This window comes from Pan troglodytes, chromosome X (assembly GCF_028858775.2).
Source record: "Pan troglodytes isolate AG18354 chromosome X, NHGRI_mPanTro3-v2.0_pri, whole genome shotgun sequence".
Lineage (NCBI taxonomy): Eukaryota > Metazoa > Chordata > Mammalia > Primates > Hominidae > Pan > Pan troglodytes.
Genome location: NC_072421.2, coordinates 117,704,411 through 117,719,367, shown reverse-complemented (window position 1 = coordinate 117,719,367; position 14,957 = coordinate 117,704,411). Strand labels below are relative to the sequence as shown.

The 14,957-nt window shown below is 43.7% G+C and overlaps 2 protein-coding genes across 2 annotated transcripts in view; one reads left to right on the top strand and one right to left on the bottom strand.

The window, feature by feature from the left end:
- LOC737328 (putative uncharacterized protein CXorf42) overlaps positions 1 to 14,957 on the top strand; it is a 180,330-nt gene that overhangs the window by 138,316 nt on the left and 27,057 nt on the right. The window lies entirely within an intron of this gene.
- LOC129138611 (rhox homeobox family member 2) lies at positions 8,645 to 14,502 on the bottom strand. Its single transcript, XM_054676283.2, has 4 exons — positions 14,148 to 14,502; positions 13,572 to 13,962; positions 12,281 to 12,326; positions 8,645 to 9,226 (listed from the first exon to the last, which is right to left on the bottom strand). The coding sequence occupies exons 1-4, from the start codon at positions 14,224 to 14,226 to the stop codon at positions 8,897 to 8,899; spliced, it is 846 nt and encodes a 281-aa protein (XP_054532258.1). The 5' UTR covers positions 14,227 to 14,502; the 3' UTR covers positions 8,645 to 8,896.

Below are 14,957 nucleotides of genomic sequence, written 5' to 3'. Positions count from 1 at the left end.
GGATATATATATGGAGGATATATATATATGGAGGATATATATATGGAGGATATATATATATATGGAGGATATATATATGGAGGATATATATATATGGAGGATATATATATGGAGGATATATATATGGAGGGTATATATATGGAGGATATATATATGGAGGATATATATATGGAGGATATATATATATGGAGGGTATATATATATGGAGGATATATATATGGAGGATATATATATGGAGGATATATATATGGAGGATATTTATATGGAGGGTATATATATATGGAGGATATATATATGGAGGATATATATATGGAGGGTATATATATATATCCTATTAGTCCTGTGTGTATATATATATATTCTGTATATATATATATAAGTTCTGTATATATATACATATATATATCCTACATATGCATATATATATAATCCTACATATACATATATATATATATATATATATCCTATTTGTTCTGTCCCTCTAGGGAACCCTAATGCACTGGATCTCAAAGTTTCTATGCTGAGACCAAATGTTTAAAGATGTCTGATGTCCCCAAGACCAGGAGAACAAGGGAGTAAGGAAAGAGAGTGCTGGAACTTTATGACTTCAGGCAGTCACTGTCTCTCTCTGGGCCTCAACTTCCCCTTTGAAAAATGAGAATGTTTGCCCTCTCTAAGAATACCAGACCCAAAGTGCTCAGGAGCATTTCTCAAGATTATTGGAAGTGTCAAAATGAGAATCAGATCAAGTTAGGAAACATTTTAAAGTTTATTGTTATACAGTAAGAGAAAGTACAGCTCATGATCCAGGAGACTTCAAACAAAGTGGTAGAAAGCTCACCTTATGGCAGTCATAGCACACTTTATAAAGCATAAAGGAGAATATTTTGATTTTTTTTGTGGTTGGCTGTTTTACGTTATCATTCTTTTTAAGGTAAACAGAGCTGTTTAAACTGATTTGCCTATAGCTGATTGGTTTAATTTCACTGAATCATGCTGACAAAGATGTAAAGGTTATGTTTGATATTTATGATTAGAGACAGTGTTTTGGGGAAATTGGGAAGAATTAAATTTTGGTTACCTGGTTATGAGTGGTCAGCCTTCGGGTACACCTAAAGTGTGGCTTCATTTTTCTCTTTAACAGAAGATAACTGAGCTCTCATTATGTGCTAGGGCACTGTTTAAATTCTGAATCCTGCCCTCTGGTAGGAAGACAGAGATTAAACAAGAGAGCCAATAACCAAACAAAAAAGTAGAGAGACTGTGGGGTTAGGGATTTTAGCTCAGGTGCTTAGAGAGGGCATTTGAGCAGAATCATGAATGCAATAAAGGAGGCAGCCATGCAAAAACCTGTAGGAAGAGCATTCCAGGCAGAGAGAACAGCCAGTGCAAAGGCGCGAAGGTGGGAATGAGCTTGGTGTGTTCTCAAGACCCATGTGCTCAGGACCCAGCGGGCAGAGGAGGAAGCAGGGGAAAATGAGGCTAGGAAAGGAGGCAGACGAAGATGGCAGAATAGAAAGCTCCGCTGATCGTCCTCCTGCCACTCTGTGCAAGGACACCAAGTTAACAACTACCTACACAGAAAAAAACACCTTCTTAAAAACCAAAAATCAGGTGAGCACTTACAGTACCTGGTTTTAATTTCATATCACTGAAAGAGGCACTGAAGAGATATAGAAAACAATCCTGAATCACCAATGCTACCCCTTCCCCGCCCTGGCAGCCATGGCATGGTGTGGAGAGTGTTTCTGGGCACTGGGGACGAGAGAACACAGTTCTTTTGCTTCACGATTCAATTGTGAAGCATTGCACTCAGCAATGTCCTGTTACAGCAGAAAGGAAAACCAGATCAAACTCAGTTGATGCCCACTCACAGAGGGAGCATTTAAACCAGCCCTAGCCAGAGGGGAATCACTGATCCCAGCAGTCTGAACTTGAGTACCTGCAAACCTCACCATGAAGGGGCAAAGTGCTCTCAGTCTCTAAGTAAACTCGAAAGGCAGCCTAGGCCATAAGGACTGCAACTTTTAGGTAAGTCCTAGGGCTGAACTAGGCCCAGACACAGTGGATTGGGGGTGGGGGGGCGGGGAACACAACATGCTGAGACACTAGCTAGGACAGCCAAGGGAATGCTGGCATCACTTTTCCCTTAACCCCAGGATGCACAGCTTGTGGCTCTCAAAGAGAGCCCTTCCTTCTGCTTGAGGAGAGGAGAGGGAAGAGTTGGGAGGACTTTGTCTTGCATCTTGGATACCAACTCAGCCACAGCAAGATAGGGCTCCAGTCAGAGTCAACAGGCCCCTGTTCCAGCCCTAGTTCCCAAATGACATTTCTAGACAAACTGTGGGCCAGAAGGGAACCCACTGCCTTGAAGGAAAGGACCCCATCCTGCCAGCATTCATCACCTGCTAACTGAAGAGCCCTTGGGCCCTGAATAACCAACAGCAATACACAGGCACTACGTTGAGGGCCATCATGAGCCTCTGAGACTTGCTGGCTTCAGGTACCAACACCACCACAGGGGCTAGAGCACCAAGCAGGTTCTTGAGGTTCCAGATTCCAGGACTTGACAGCATTTCTGGACCTGCCCCAGGCCAGAGGGGAGCCCACTGCCCTGAAGGATGAGTCCCAGACCAGGCAGCATTCACCACAAGCTAACTTAAGAGACCTTGGGCCTTAAGGGAACATTGATGGTAGTCTGTCAGTACTCCTTGTGGCCAGGGGTGGCAGTGGCTGTGGAGTGAGGCTCCTTTGCCTTTGGAAAGGGGAGGGAAAAGCAGGAAGGACTAGGTCTTATGGTTTCAGTGCCAGCTCAGCTGCAATACAATAGAACACCGGGTAGACTTAGAAGGTTTTTGACTCTAGTCCCTGACTCCTGGATGATGCTTCTAGACCCACCTGGGGCCTGTGGGAACTCACTGACCTGGAGGGAAGGACACAGGCCTGGCTGGCTTTGCCACCTGCTCATTGTAGAGCCCAGGGTCTTAAGCAAACATAGAGACAGTAGCCAGGGAGTGGTTACAGCAGGCCTTGGGTGAGACTCAGTGCTGTGCTGGCTTCAGGTCTGACCCAGCACAGTCATAGTGGTGGTGGCCACAGGGGTGTTAATACCTATGTCACTCCACCCCCAGCTTTAGTTGGCTCAGAACAGAGAGAGCGATTCTGTATGTTTGGGAGAAAATAAGAGAACAAGAGGCCAGGTGCGGTGGCTCAAGCCTGTAATCCCAGTACTTTGGGAGGTCGAGGCAGGTGAATCACAAGGTCAGGAGACTGAGACCATCCTGGCTAAACACAGTGAAACCCCATCTCTACTAAAAATACAAAAAATTAGCTGGGCGTGGTGGCATGCACCTGTAGTCCCAGCTACTCGGGAGGCTGAGGCAGTAGAATCGCTTGTACTTACAGTGGAACGTTCCAAATGAACACCACCACATTGAAATACATTTAAAAATGAGGGCTCTTGGTAAAATCCCTTTTGGCTAAGGACGGGTTTGGCACTATGGAATGTTAAGTGCTATTCTCTTTGGATTAATCTGTCTTACACTTTTTGCTGACGGCTATGGGTGACAGGATTAGGCATGTGCAGGACCATGGGAGATGGGGAGCTTTTTCCTCCCCAGAAGGGGAATCCCGACAGCTGATGGAACTGCTGGAAAAGATCCCTTCACTACTGGCAAGTGGTCCCCTGAACTTTTCATTTTCAGTGTCACTGCAATGAATGGGTGGGTCCTTCTCTGGCCTCTGTGAGCTCTTCACCTTCCCCACCCTGCCACAGGCAATGCTTTTCTCTCTCTCCTTTCCCTTTCTTATCTTTTCTATTACTCAGGGTGACCATCTTGCCCAGGGACCACGTGTTGAAATTCCTAGTCAGAAGTTGGATTAAAGATGACGGGACCCATCTAAGGACAAATTTAAGCCTTGCCAGTTTAATATTGGGTGCTAAGCAGAGTAGCTGATGTCTATGTTTCGTCACACATATTTTACTCTGGCCCAAACAGAAAAAGATAATTTTCCTTTGTGTTGCGGCTTGGCCCCCCAGGGCTATGGTGCAGCGAGCTGGGTCACTAGGGCCACTTAGGGAAACGGAACACAGAAGCCTGGCATGCTGGCAAACAGGTAAGAATTTCTTACCAGTCAGACTTCTAGCCTCTCTCTCTCTCTCTGTGCAAACAGGTTGAATAAATGGTAAAAATCACTGCTACTCTCCTGTAAAGTTTAAATTGATCAGAAAAAGCACTTGTAAGGCTAGTCTTAAGCTGTAGCAAATTTGGTATGCTTTGTGTGTCTTTCCATATTTTCTGTAATTAATGAGGGGTACCTTAGGATAGAATACAGGCTTAGGACACCTGTAAGCCCGCTGTTCAAGACAGCCAAGCAAACTGATCACTTATAAGCTCTGCTGCAGGTCCCTGAAAAACAAAAACAAAAAACAAAAACAAAACAAAACTGGATAAGGTTTCCCTCTTGTCTTGTATGTCCTTGGGAGCTTGACCTTGTAACCATGTGGCCATGCTTTCTCTTCACAATGGCAGCCTGGGTTCAGGGTTCAATTCCTGGCTTGGAAAATGAGTCCTTTAACTTCTGTCTATGGATTTATATGTATTATGTGTTTGATGTTTATATATAAAAGAGCTTTCACTAATTGGTTTAAAAATAATAAAAGCTTAAATAACATATTTTGTCAGAAAAGTAAAAAGTGTAATGCCTTTTAGTTCATGTGTCTTAAGTAATTTTTGGGAAATAAAGACAGTTTTAAAAATTATTGGTAAAATGAAAATGTCAAATAAGGCAAACGTCGAGCTGTAACCAATCCAGCCATTCTCTATCTCACTTCTGATTTCTGTATGTAGTTTCCCTTTTTTGTCTATAACTCTCCCACCACCTGGCTGCACTGGAGTCTCTGTGAATCTGCTGTCATTCTGGGGGCTGCCCGATTTGCAAATCGTCCATTGCTCAATTAAACTCCTTTAAATTTAATTTGGCTGAAGTTTTTCTTTTATCACATGAGAACAGGACTTATAATGAGAAAAAAATAAGGTGGAATGATGGCATCCTAGGATTGCTGGCTTTAGAGTTGCTTTCAATCATATTCTATTGCTCCACGGTTTTGAATTTGCCTAAAGTTACCTTCTCAAGTACAGGTTGCAAATTGGAAGCTGCATCATCCTATATCTGGTCTGCAGATCTGTTTCGGATGACCAGTGTAATTTTAAATAAAACATATTTGAATTGATTGCTCAGATCTAAGGATCAGAAGGTTTCATGTAAACACTTATTTCTGGCCAATCTTTACAAACTGGAAAATCTGCCAGATCTGGACCCCAAAGTCCTGACCAGAAAAATTAGGCTGAAGCAGAGTAGTGGCCATTCCCTTTGGGGGAGACATATCCTTTCCCAGTTTACCAGTCCCCACTCTGCTTGTTTTCTTCATTTATGTTAGCTTCCTGGCCCTGTTAGCAGCTAGGTTTTCGACCCTTACTATTTTTTTAAAAATTATAGGAAATGTCCAAAATATATAAAAGAAACATAAGATGAACACTCATATAGCCACCACCCACATTCAACAATTATTAATATCCAGTCTTGTTTCATCAGTAGCCTTGCTGATTTCTCCAACATCCCTGCACCCAACCTGGGATTATTTGGAAGCACATCGAGACATCACAAAAATTTCGTCATTAACCATTTCAGGGCATGTTTAAATGATACACCCTTTTTATACAGACAGCCACAGTATCACTACCATAGCGAAAACATGGAAAAGCCTTTAAAAATATCCACTCTGCTCACTTTAAAAAATTCCTCTCCATATTATTCACTTCATTTGATTCCTTTTCTCTGTCAAGAAGGGACAAACAGTAATTGTTGATCTGGGAAAATGGGGTCGAGCATGCACATAAACATGAATGGTACTCCCCACACTCTAGAAAACAATGCGTGAAATGATTTTTTTCATAAGGCATTCATTCCTATTTTTTCTGATTTTTTGAAATATGCCTGATAAACTTTTACCACTAAACCTACTCCAAATACATGAGTCATGCTATTACTGTCATGATTCCATAGGTGAGATGATATGGTTGGGATATTTGTCTCTGCCCAAATCTCATGTTGAAATGTCATCCTTATTTTCCCCAATGTTGGAGGTGAGGCCTGTTGGGACGTGTTTGGGTCATGGGGGTGGAAACCTCATGGCTTGATGCTGTCCTTGCAATAGTGAGCGAGTTATCACAAGATCTGGTTGTTTAAAAGTGTGTGGCACCTCCCACACCCACTCTCTCGCTCCTGCTCTCACCATGTGAGATGCCTGCTCCCAGTCTGTCTTCCACCATGACTGTAAGCTTCCTGAGGTCCTCACCAGAAGCAGATGCCAGCATCACACTTCCTGTTAAGCCTGCAGAACTGTGAGCCAACTAAACCTCTTTTCTTTATAAATTACTCAGCCTCAGGCATTTCCTTATAGCAAAACAAGAATGGCCTAACACATGAGACAACAGAGATATAGTACGTTAAGCGACTCATTCAAGGTAACAAAGACAGCGTAGAGCTGCAGCAAGAACCCAGACCACCTTATTTTTAATCAGATCTCTTTCTGTTATACCACATAGGAAAGGTGGAACAACAGGTTATAATAATATGATGATAGGAGATAATATAGAATAATAGTAGAAAACATTTCTGTGTGCTTACTCTGGCCGGGCATTGTGGAAGGCCACTTACATATGTTATTTATTCCTCTCATCAATTCTGTGATACAATATTATCATCTTATAGAGAATAATAATGATACTACAGAGCTTAAGTAAAATGCCCAGGGGGAAACAGCTGGGAAGTGGTGCATCTGGGATTGGAAGCCAGATTGCCCTAACTGTGGCATCCCAGTGCACCACCGCTGAATTAAACTTGACAAAGCATGGGCTCTGGAGGCAGACAAACTTGGCTTCAGATCCTGTTCCTCTGATTAGCTTTGCACCGTGGATAAGTTTCCTCTTCTTTCAATGAAGATGCTAGAACCTCACTATTAGGATTCATTTGAGCATCAAACAAAATCATCCAAGGAAATTATTTTATTGCTTGTCACATGGTAAAGGCATACAAGACGTTAGCTGCTAATAAAAAGGGAATGAAAGTTTTAAAGGGTACTGTCTCCAGTAATGTTCTCCATCAGAAAAAATTGTAACTTGTTCTCCACCCAGCCCCTTGAACTAGTCCCATTGTATGCTACCTAAACAATGTGTTGTTCAAGGTCAGTAAATGACATCCTAACTATAATTCTATGAATTTGAATTTCTTAAGGTACAAGAACTCTGCTTTGAAGTTCAGAATCTAGGTTACCAGAGCTAGACAACATCTTGACCTATAATTCTAACAGGTACTTATCAGATACATGAAAACAAATGCCAACTGAGTATAGGAGATCTCATTTTCTACATAAAGGAAACATATATGGCTAAAAATGTCTTTTGATGGTGTAAAAATTTTATGAATCTGATAACCACGGGGAGGGATAATGGAAGTATGACTTCAATCTCCCCTCCTCCCCTTTTACCTTTCTTTGCCTATTTCTGAGTATCTCTAGGCTACCAAATGTTTCAGTCTGAATGTAGAAAAAACAAAATAATGAGCAGGAATAGACCGACTGGCACAAAATGTACCAAATGGAAACAATTTCCAGACGGAATGTACACTGACATGCGCGACTTACTGTAAATAATTATACAAAGCACAATACAATGAGAACAAGAGCAAAAAAAAAAAAAAAAAAAAAAAAAGGAAAATCTCAATCGGAGAAGAAAAAAGAATCCACTTGGCCAAGAGGCATGCATTAATGCATAGTGAATTCATGGACTTTCCTTATTCCCACCAAGGCTTGTGGCTTCAGGGGTATGAATAAACCTCCTTCTCCTTGCAAAACCCTCACACCAAATGCAATTGCGTGGCTGAAGCTTGACACCCACAATTGTGAAGAGAGAAGTGGGGAATGAAAAGCAGCAGACAGCCTGACAGAAAGTTCATGCTCACCCAAGAAAATGGAATTTTCCTTCAGGCTGAAAACATAATCATTATGAAACTGGCCATCCAATAATTTTCAGAGAAAATATTGTTGTAACCATGACTCCTTATCTGCAGGCGTTGCAGTCACTTCACAGGATGACCACAATGTTCATGATCACTTTTTAAAAACTTTTTGGTATATTTTTTCTTTTCTTTTGTTGTGGTAAACCATATAAAAATTTGCCATTTTAGCCATTAAATAAGTGTATAATTTCATGGCATTATTTACATTTACACTTTTAAAAGAAAATTACTTTAAAGAAGTCTTCCATAGCAAGAAAAAACTTAATGAATTTTTAAGAGTGGGCATGGCTTCCTTCCCGATACCATTTTGGTTTTGCTGTTTTCCACCCTGGCAGTAACTTGAAACACACTATTCTCTCATTAGGGACTCACACCACCCCATCCTGCACATGTACCTGGTATCAATGGGGGCAGAGAGGAGATGAGTATGGGGTGTTGGGGGTGGGGGTGGAAGAGAATGTGTGGGTCGGTGTAAGCCTGCCATGGGCACATGGGAAAATTCTGTGACATGCACAGCCCCCAGATGGTGACTCAGGATTACTGCATGAGACGAGAGTCCGTGACATTCGGTTTGAACGGCATTTCTTAACAATTTTTATTGAGAACTTACTGACCCCATGTGACACACAAAACAAATGTACATACCCTTCACATATTTATAGAAACATTTTTAAAGGTGCCCTAAAAATGGGTCAATGATGTACTTTTCTTTAAAACATGTAATAGACATTCGATGAACTACTTTTGATGGGGTGCTATGCAAAATATGAATCTGGCTCAAAGACACTCTGGCAAAAAGTGGCACAGAGGCTATCCCTTAGACATTGGGGAATGTGAAAGAAGGCACGATAACAAAAGGGAATGGGCCAAATTCAGCCTGGCCAGCGGGTGGCATAGGTGGAAGAAGCATGGGTGGAAGGGGCAAGGACGGAGGAGGAAAGGGTGGCATGGGGAAACACAGGCTGCTGGAATGGCTGTGGCCCCAGAAGTAACCATCTCTCATCCCGCTGATGAACAAGGGTGCCATTATGGCCTCAGCTGCGGTTACCATGACAGGCTGGCCCACTGCCATGAAGGGCAGCATGTTTCTTGCCATTGATGCCCTCTGATGTCTCTCCCATTTGGCTCTTCTATTCTCAAACCAAATCTTCAATCAGAGGAAAAAAGAAACAGGTTTAGTATACTGAGCATTTAATTTCATCATGGAAAAAAACACAACAAGCAACTCTCTATGTCCTTAACCTTTTCAGGTGTATCAAGACAAGCTACTTCCTTACTACTAAAATATCTTAGAAAGGTGAACACCACACCTTTCCCCTAGTGAGCTCCAAGTATGTGCTACGTACGCTCTGGCTTGGCTTATTTCTTTGTCTCTCTCCTTTTATCTGTAATATTACTTTTTCCACTCTTGGGTGCAGGTGTAGCCGATGAGTGGGACTCGATCCCTGCTGGTATTGCTATGTGTGGCATGTCTGCTTGCAGATACTTGACCATCAGCTACCCAGCTGCCCACCAACTCCTACTTACTAGGCCACTGTCACCCTGGTCATGGGGGAAGCTGAGCTTGGAAAAAAAGGCGGGGGTGCCTTTTAAAGTCATACCAAGAAGATGAGGCCCCCGTTTTGAAAAGCCCATCTTCAGTGTAAAGTAAAAAATCGATAAGAGTACATTGTATTTTAAAACAAGTTTTCTTTCCTTCAAGAAATTCTAAGGGGTCATTCATCTTCTGAAACTCCTTGAGAATTAAAAAGATGGTATATTGCAAGGCAAGTCTCGTTATAGGGGGCCCAGGGAGTTTGTGGATTGTCTTGCTGGGAAATGAGGGTATCTGAAGCCCTGGACACTCTTCACACTTCAGCTTGAAGCTTTGTGGAAGGAGGACTCAAATGTCGTCCAAATTCACAAAAATTCTCAAAAAGCTTTGCCCAGTTGAGAGTTTGAGAGAAAGGAAGCATTGCTAATTCTGCATGCTCCAACTCATCCCTCCCTCCAAATCTTCCTGGGCTAAGGACAAGGTCAGCTCACTTTGTTCTCCCTATAGTCCTGGGATATGGGACAGAGACTTGGTTGCCCAGTTCCATGGGACGCCTTCAGCCATCTAGCCTCACTACTCAAGCAGAAGATCCCAATCTCATCAGCATTCCCAAAGCGGGAGTGTCCAAATAGGCAACTCTGAACATGTTCAGTGGTAATGTGGAGGAGGTATCAAAAAACACTACTCCCTAAACACCTGCCAATTGTTAAAAGACCAAAAAATAAAACCTGTCAATTAAACAACACTATCCCCCAAGCTTCTAGTTAATGACATTTCCATTGTATTTTGATCCTTCTGGAAGTTCCCAAACTGCAAATTTTATGGGACAAAGGGACTCTTCTCCCTGTTTGATGCCCCATTTCCTTCTCCCATCTTACTATTTGGAGTCCTTCTCCCTCATGAATACATAGTCTAAATTTTAAGCCTACCGTAATAGTGCTTGTTTAGAGACAATTCCAATGTACCTGTGGTCAAAGGTTCATAAACATAAGCAATGCCAAAAGTGGGCCAAATGTGCTATGGGACAACATTAGGTCCCTATTGTCAGTATTGGTTTCATAAAACAGCCCTTACTATCTTTACAAAACAGAGGGGGGAAACATCTATTAAAAATTTTTGGAGATATTCATGCTGAAATGTTTGGCAATAGATGAGAACATCATGCCTTTTTCCTTATTTGCTGAGTGAGAGTGGTCCTTTTGCCTTCAGAACTGCATTGAGTGAATGCTATGTAAACCCAGGGAGGGGAAAGGCAATTCACCAAAACGTCAATATTGCATCTCCCCCAAATTGGCATTGCCTGCCTGAGAAAATGGAGGGCAACAGGATGCCAACACTCAGTGCCCCATTTTGTCAGGCTGCTTTTCTGCATGCCACCATTGACAGAACCGCAGCATAGCTCCCTCACTGCACTCACACACATGAGCTCTGCAGAAAAGCTATTAAGGTCATCCCGATTTTTCTTTCTTTTCTTCCTTTTTTGCAAATACTCCTTTGGATCCACTGACCTACAAATTTATTATCACAGCCTGAGCAAATAAATAAAAAGGTATTTCAAATTACCACAGGTAAGAGTCTAGCCTGACCTGACAGCCATCCCCCACTATCAACACATTCCACAAAACACATCTCTTCCTATTAGTACAACAAACTGGAAGAAACAAAAAATCTCTTAAATGCTAGAAATTGATCAAGAAAATATTCACTGATGCATTTGATAGTTTCAAAAGTTGAATGGGCGCAGCTTCCCCAAGCCATGAGTGTGACTGTATACAATTCTTGCCTAACACTTCCATCCTTAGGTTGGTGGAAATTTATGAAAAATTGATCTTGTAGTTTGTTTTGGTTTCTAGATAAACTTGCAAAGGTTGCAAGCCTTTTCGCTATCTCTACCATAATGCAAAACCAACTATGTCAGCAATGTTTTCAGCCTGCCATATCAAAGTATTCCAGAAAATTAAAATTTAGAGCTGCCACTCTCTACAAGGCTTCACCAAATACTTAAAAACAATAGTAGGAGGGCCAGGCACTTGAACTTTATGCTATCCCCCGCCATCAGTCTCAGCTTAAGGAAACATACGTTCTGGTTGGGAATTATTCCTTTACCCCAATGCCTAAACATTTATAAATTCTTAACCAAAGAGTTTACGCTTGGTTTTAAATATATTAAATAATTTAGTTTAATGGAGCTCTTTGGAGCATTAGTTCGAATAATCCCCATGTCAGAAAACCCCAGGATGCCTCCACATGGAAGTGCTACCTAAAGGATACCAGTGCTAGGAATTCAATCTTATATATTATGCTATATTTCATTTATACTGTTATATATTATATATATTTGTAATTTGGAATACATATATTTATATATTTGTAATTTATTCAAGTGTATAATATATTTTATACACAAGGAATAAAGGAAACAGTTCAGTACTCATTTTTTTTTCCGTGGATTGTCATGTTCCCTCTGGTAATGGGAAATTTCCACAAGCTGAGCTTTCCTTACCGCATTTTCCAGCCACAAAGATCCCAAAGTTCAGACCTCATTGCCTATACATGAAAAAGGCCACAAAAACACCAAGATGGCAATGTCTGGGTCAAAGTGTGTCCAAGCCCTGAAGCGGGTTTTAGAATGGCTCCCCTGCCCGATTGCTTTTTCGGTTTACTGACCTGCACTGCGAGTTCAGTCACATTCATGCTTCTTGCCAGCCACCCTCTATGGAAGAAACCACACGTGTTCAGCATTTGGAGTTGTGGGTGTCGTTTCATTCTTGTGTTTAATTTTTTTTTTTTTTTTTTTTTTTTTGAGACGGAGTCTCGCTCTGTCGCCCAGGCTGGAGTGCAGTGGCGCGATCTCGGCTCACTGCAAGCTCCGCCTCCCGGGTTCACGCCATTCTCCTGCCTCAGCCTCCCGAGTAGCTGGGACTACAGGCGCCCGCTACCACGCCCGGCTAATTTTTTGTATTTTTAGTAGAGACGGGGTTTCACCGTGTTAGCCAGGATGGTCTCGATCTCCTGACCTCGTGATCCGCCCGCCTCGGCCTCCCAAAGTGCTGGGATTACAGGCGTGAGCCACCGCGCCCGGCCGTGTTTAATTTTTTATTCTACCAACTCCCCACACCCAGTAGGCTGTTCTGTAACACCCAGCTGAGCCTCACATTAGGAACATTTCTCTCATGCCACAAATAAAGGAGATGCCAAAAAAAAAAAAAATCAGGGCGGTGGCTCACGCCTGTAACGCCAGCACTTTGGGAGGCCGAGGCAGGAGGATCACTTGAGGTCAGGAGTTCGAGACCAGCCTGGCCAATATGGCGAAACCCCGTCTCTACTAAAAATTCAATAATTAGCCAGGTGTGGTGGCTGGCGCCTGTAATCCCAGCTACTTGGGAGGCTGAGGTAGGATAATCTCTTGAACCTGGGAGGCAGAGGTTGCAGTGAGCCGAGATCGCACCATTGCACTCCAGCCTGGGTGTCCCAGTGAGACTCTTTCTCCAAAAAATAAAAAAATAACCCCCCCATAACAAAAAAAATCGTTAATCAATATAAATGACATTCTAACTTACTATTTGAAACTTAGAAAAATTAACACCAAAGGAAACCCAGACGAACGACGGACTTCTCAGAATTTTAAATAAGGTCAGAATGCGACCCTGCACTTGCTGTACAGAATCTTAATCTCCTCATCTTTATTTCTGCCTCGCCTGGGATAGGAGTTATTTATCATAACTGACCTCAGCCCAACGTTGCTCAACTTGGTTCATTTAAATTCTGCATGATGCCTAATAGGCATAGCCCCACTACAGAACCCACTAGGTGCCAGGGGTCTGCGGGGAGGGGACGGCAGCAACACCAGGCCCCAGATGGGTTTTGGTTCAGGAGGGGAGAGGGTAGGAGAGGGACTGCGGGAAAGCCAAACGCCGCCTCCCTGCAAACCGCGCGCCAACCAGAGCAATGGGCTTACCGCAGGAACTCACTGGGGAACTGCTCGCATTGGAAAATGCGCTCCAGCTCCTGCAGCTGCAATGGGGTGAAGGCGTTGCCAGGCTCCAGCCCCCCGACGGCGCCCTGTGGGCGCGAATCCTGCTGCCCAGGTTCCTTCTCGCTCTGGTCGCTGTCCTCAACGTTGCCATCGCTGCGGCTGGTGCCCTCGAGGTTTCCTTCCCATAGGTGGCCAGGAACTTCTGTGCCGCCGCCATCTTTTTCTTCTCCGCCGCCATCTTTTTCTTCTCCGCCTTGGGCTCCTGCCGACTTTAACTTTTCTCCTGCTGCTGTGCCTTGCTCAGGCTCAGGCTGTGCATCCTCTTCCTCCTCTTCGGCCTCTTCAGTAAGCGACAGCACCATAGCATTCATATCTGGAAAAGGAGAAACCCCAAGAGAAAGATCAAGGCATTGGTCCTGAGGGTGTTGGAAGGAGGTGGTGAGGGGCTACACTCTGAGAGCAGTGGTAGTGCAGGGGCATCATCCAGTCCACTCGCCTCTCCCAGAGAACCTTGGTTTCCTGAGTTCGCAAAAGCATGTGTCCCATCAAGGTACTGACCCTGTAGTTCTTTCTCCTCGTCGACTCCAGGGCTGAGCAAGCTGGTGATATACTGGCTACACTGGTCCGGAGGCTCCATACCCTGAGTGGTGTGGATGGAGCTGTGCACTTCTGCAGGTTCTGAGCTGGGGCCACCACGATCTCCTAGGCAGTGCTAGAACTGTGAGTCGCCGCCTGGAAGGTTCTTCCGGTGTCTAGACTCAGCAACAGTGTATCCACTTAGGGACCTCCTCTCTTGCTTTTCTGCTTCCCGCTATTTGCTGTGGGTTGGGCCTGCTGAGGTGCGCATGCCTCAGGGGCTTGGCCTTGCCCCGGAGAGGGGGAGCACGCGTTGGTGGTGTGGGGGGGGAGGGGTAAGTGGTGTAGTAGGGTGTGGGGGAGGGGGGAGTAGGGCTTGGGAGGGGGAGTAGGATGGGGTGGGTGCTTGCATGCGTTGTCCTGTAGACAGGCATGCGTGAGTGTGGAACTTGGGGAAGCTGCTGTGCTGAATTGTGCAAGCCCATTTTATGGCGATAAGGGAGATTTTGCACTAGCTCCATGCTTCCTAGGTCTCCAGGAACAGGAGCTTGGGCCTGGATTTGCAAAGCTTGTCGGCTGCGCAAATGCACTATGTAAAAATGCAGCACACTCCTTGAGAAAGTCCACTATTAATTCTTAGTAATGAATCCACATCAAAGTGCAAGGGTGGAAACATGCACAATGCTTAGAGCATCCGAGATTGCTTTTCTTTTCTTTTCTTTTCTTTTTTTTTTTTTTTTTTTTTGAGACAGTCTTGCTCTGTCTCTGGAATGCAGTGGCACTATCTGGGCT

What these genes read in the sequence shown, in the direction of transcription:
- LOC129138611 (XM_054676283.2), bottom strand. Translation starts at nt 14,226, where the DNA reads ATGGAGCCTCCGGACCAGTGTAGCCAGTATATCACCAGCTTGCTCAGC. An exon ending in CGAGGAGAAAGAACTACAGG is followed by an intron (nt 13,963 to 14,147) that starts GTCAGTACCTTG and finishes CTCCTTTTCCAG; the next exon opens with ATATGAATGCTATGGTGCTG. An exon ending in TTCCCCAGTGAGTTCCTGCG is followed by an intron (nt 12,327 to 13,571) that starts GTAAGCCCATTG and finishes TTTCTTCCATAG; the next exon opens with AGGGTGGCTGGCAAGAAGCA.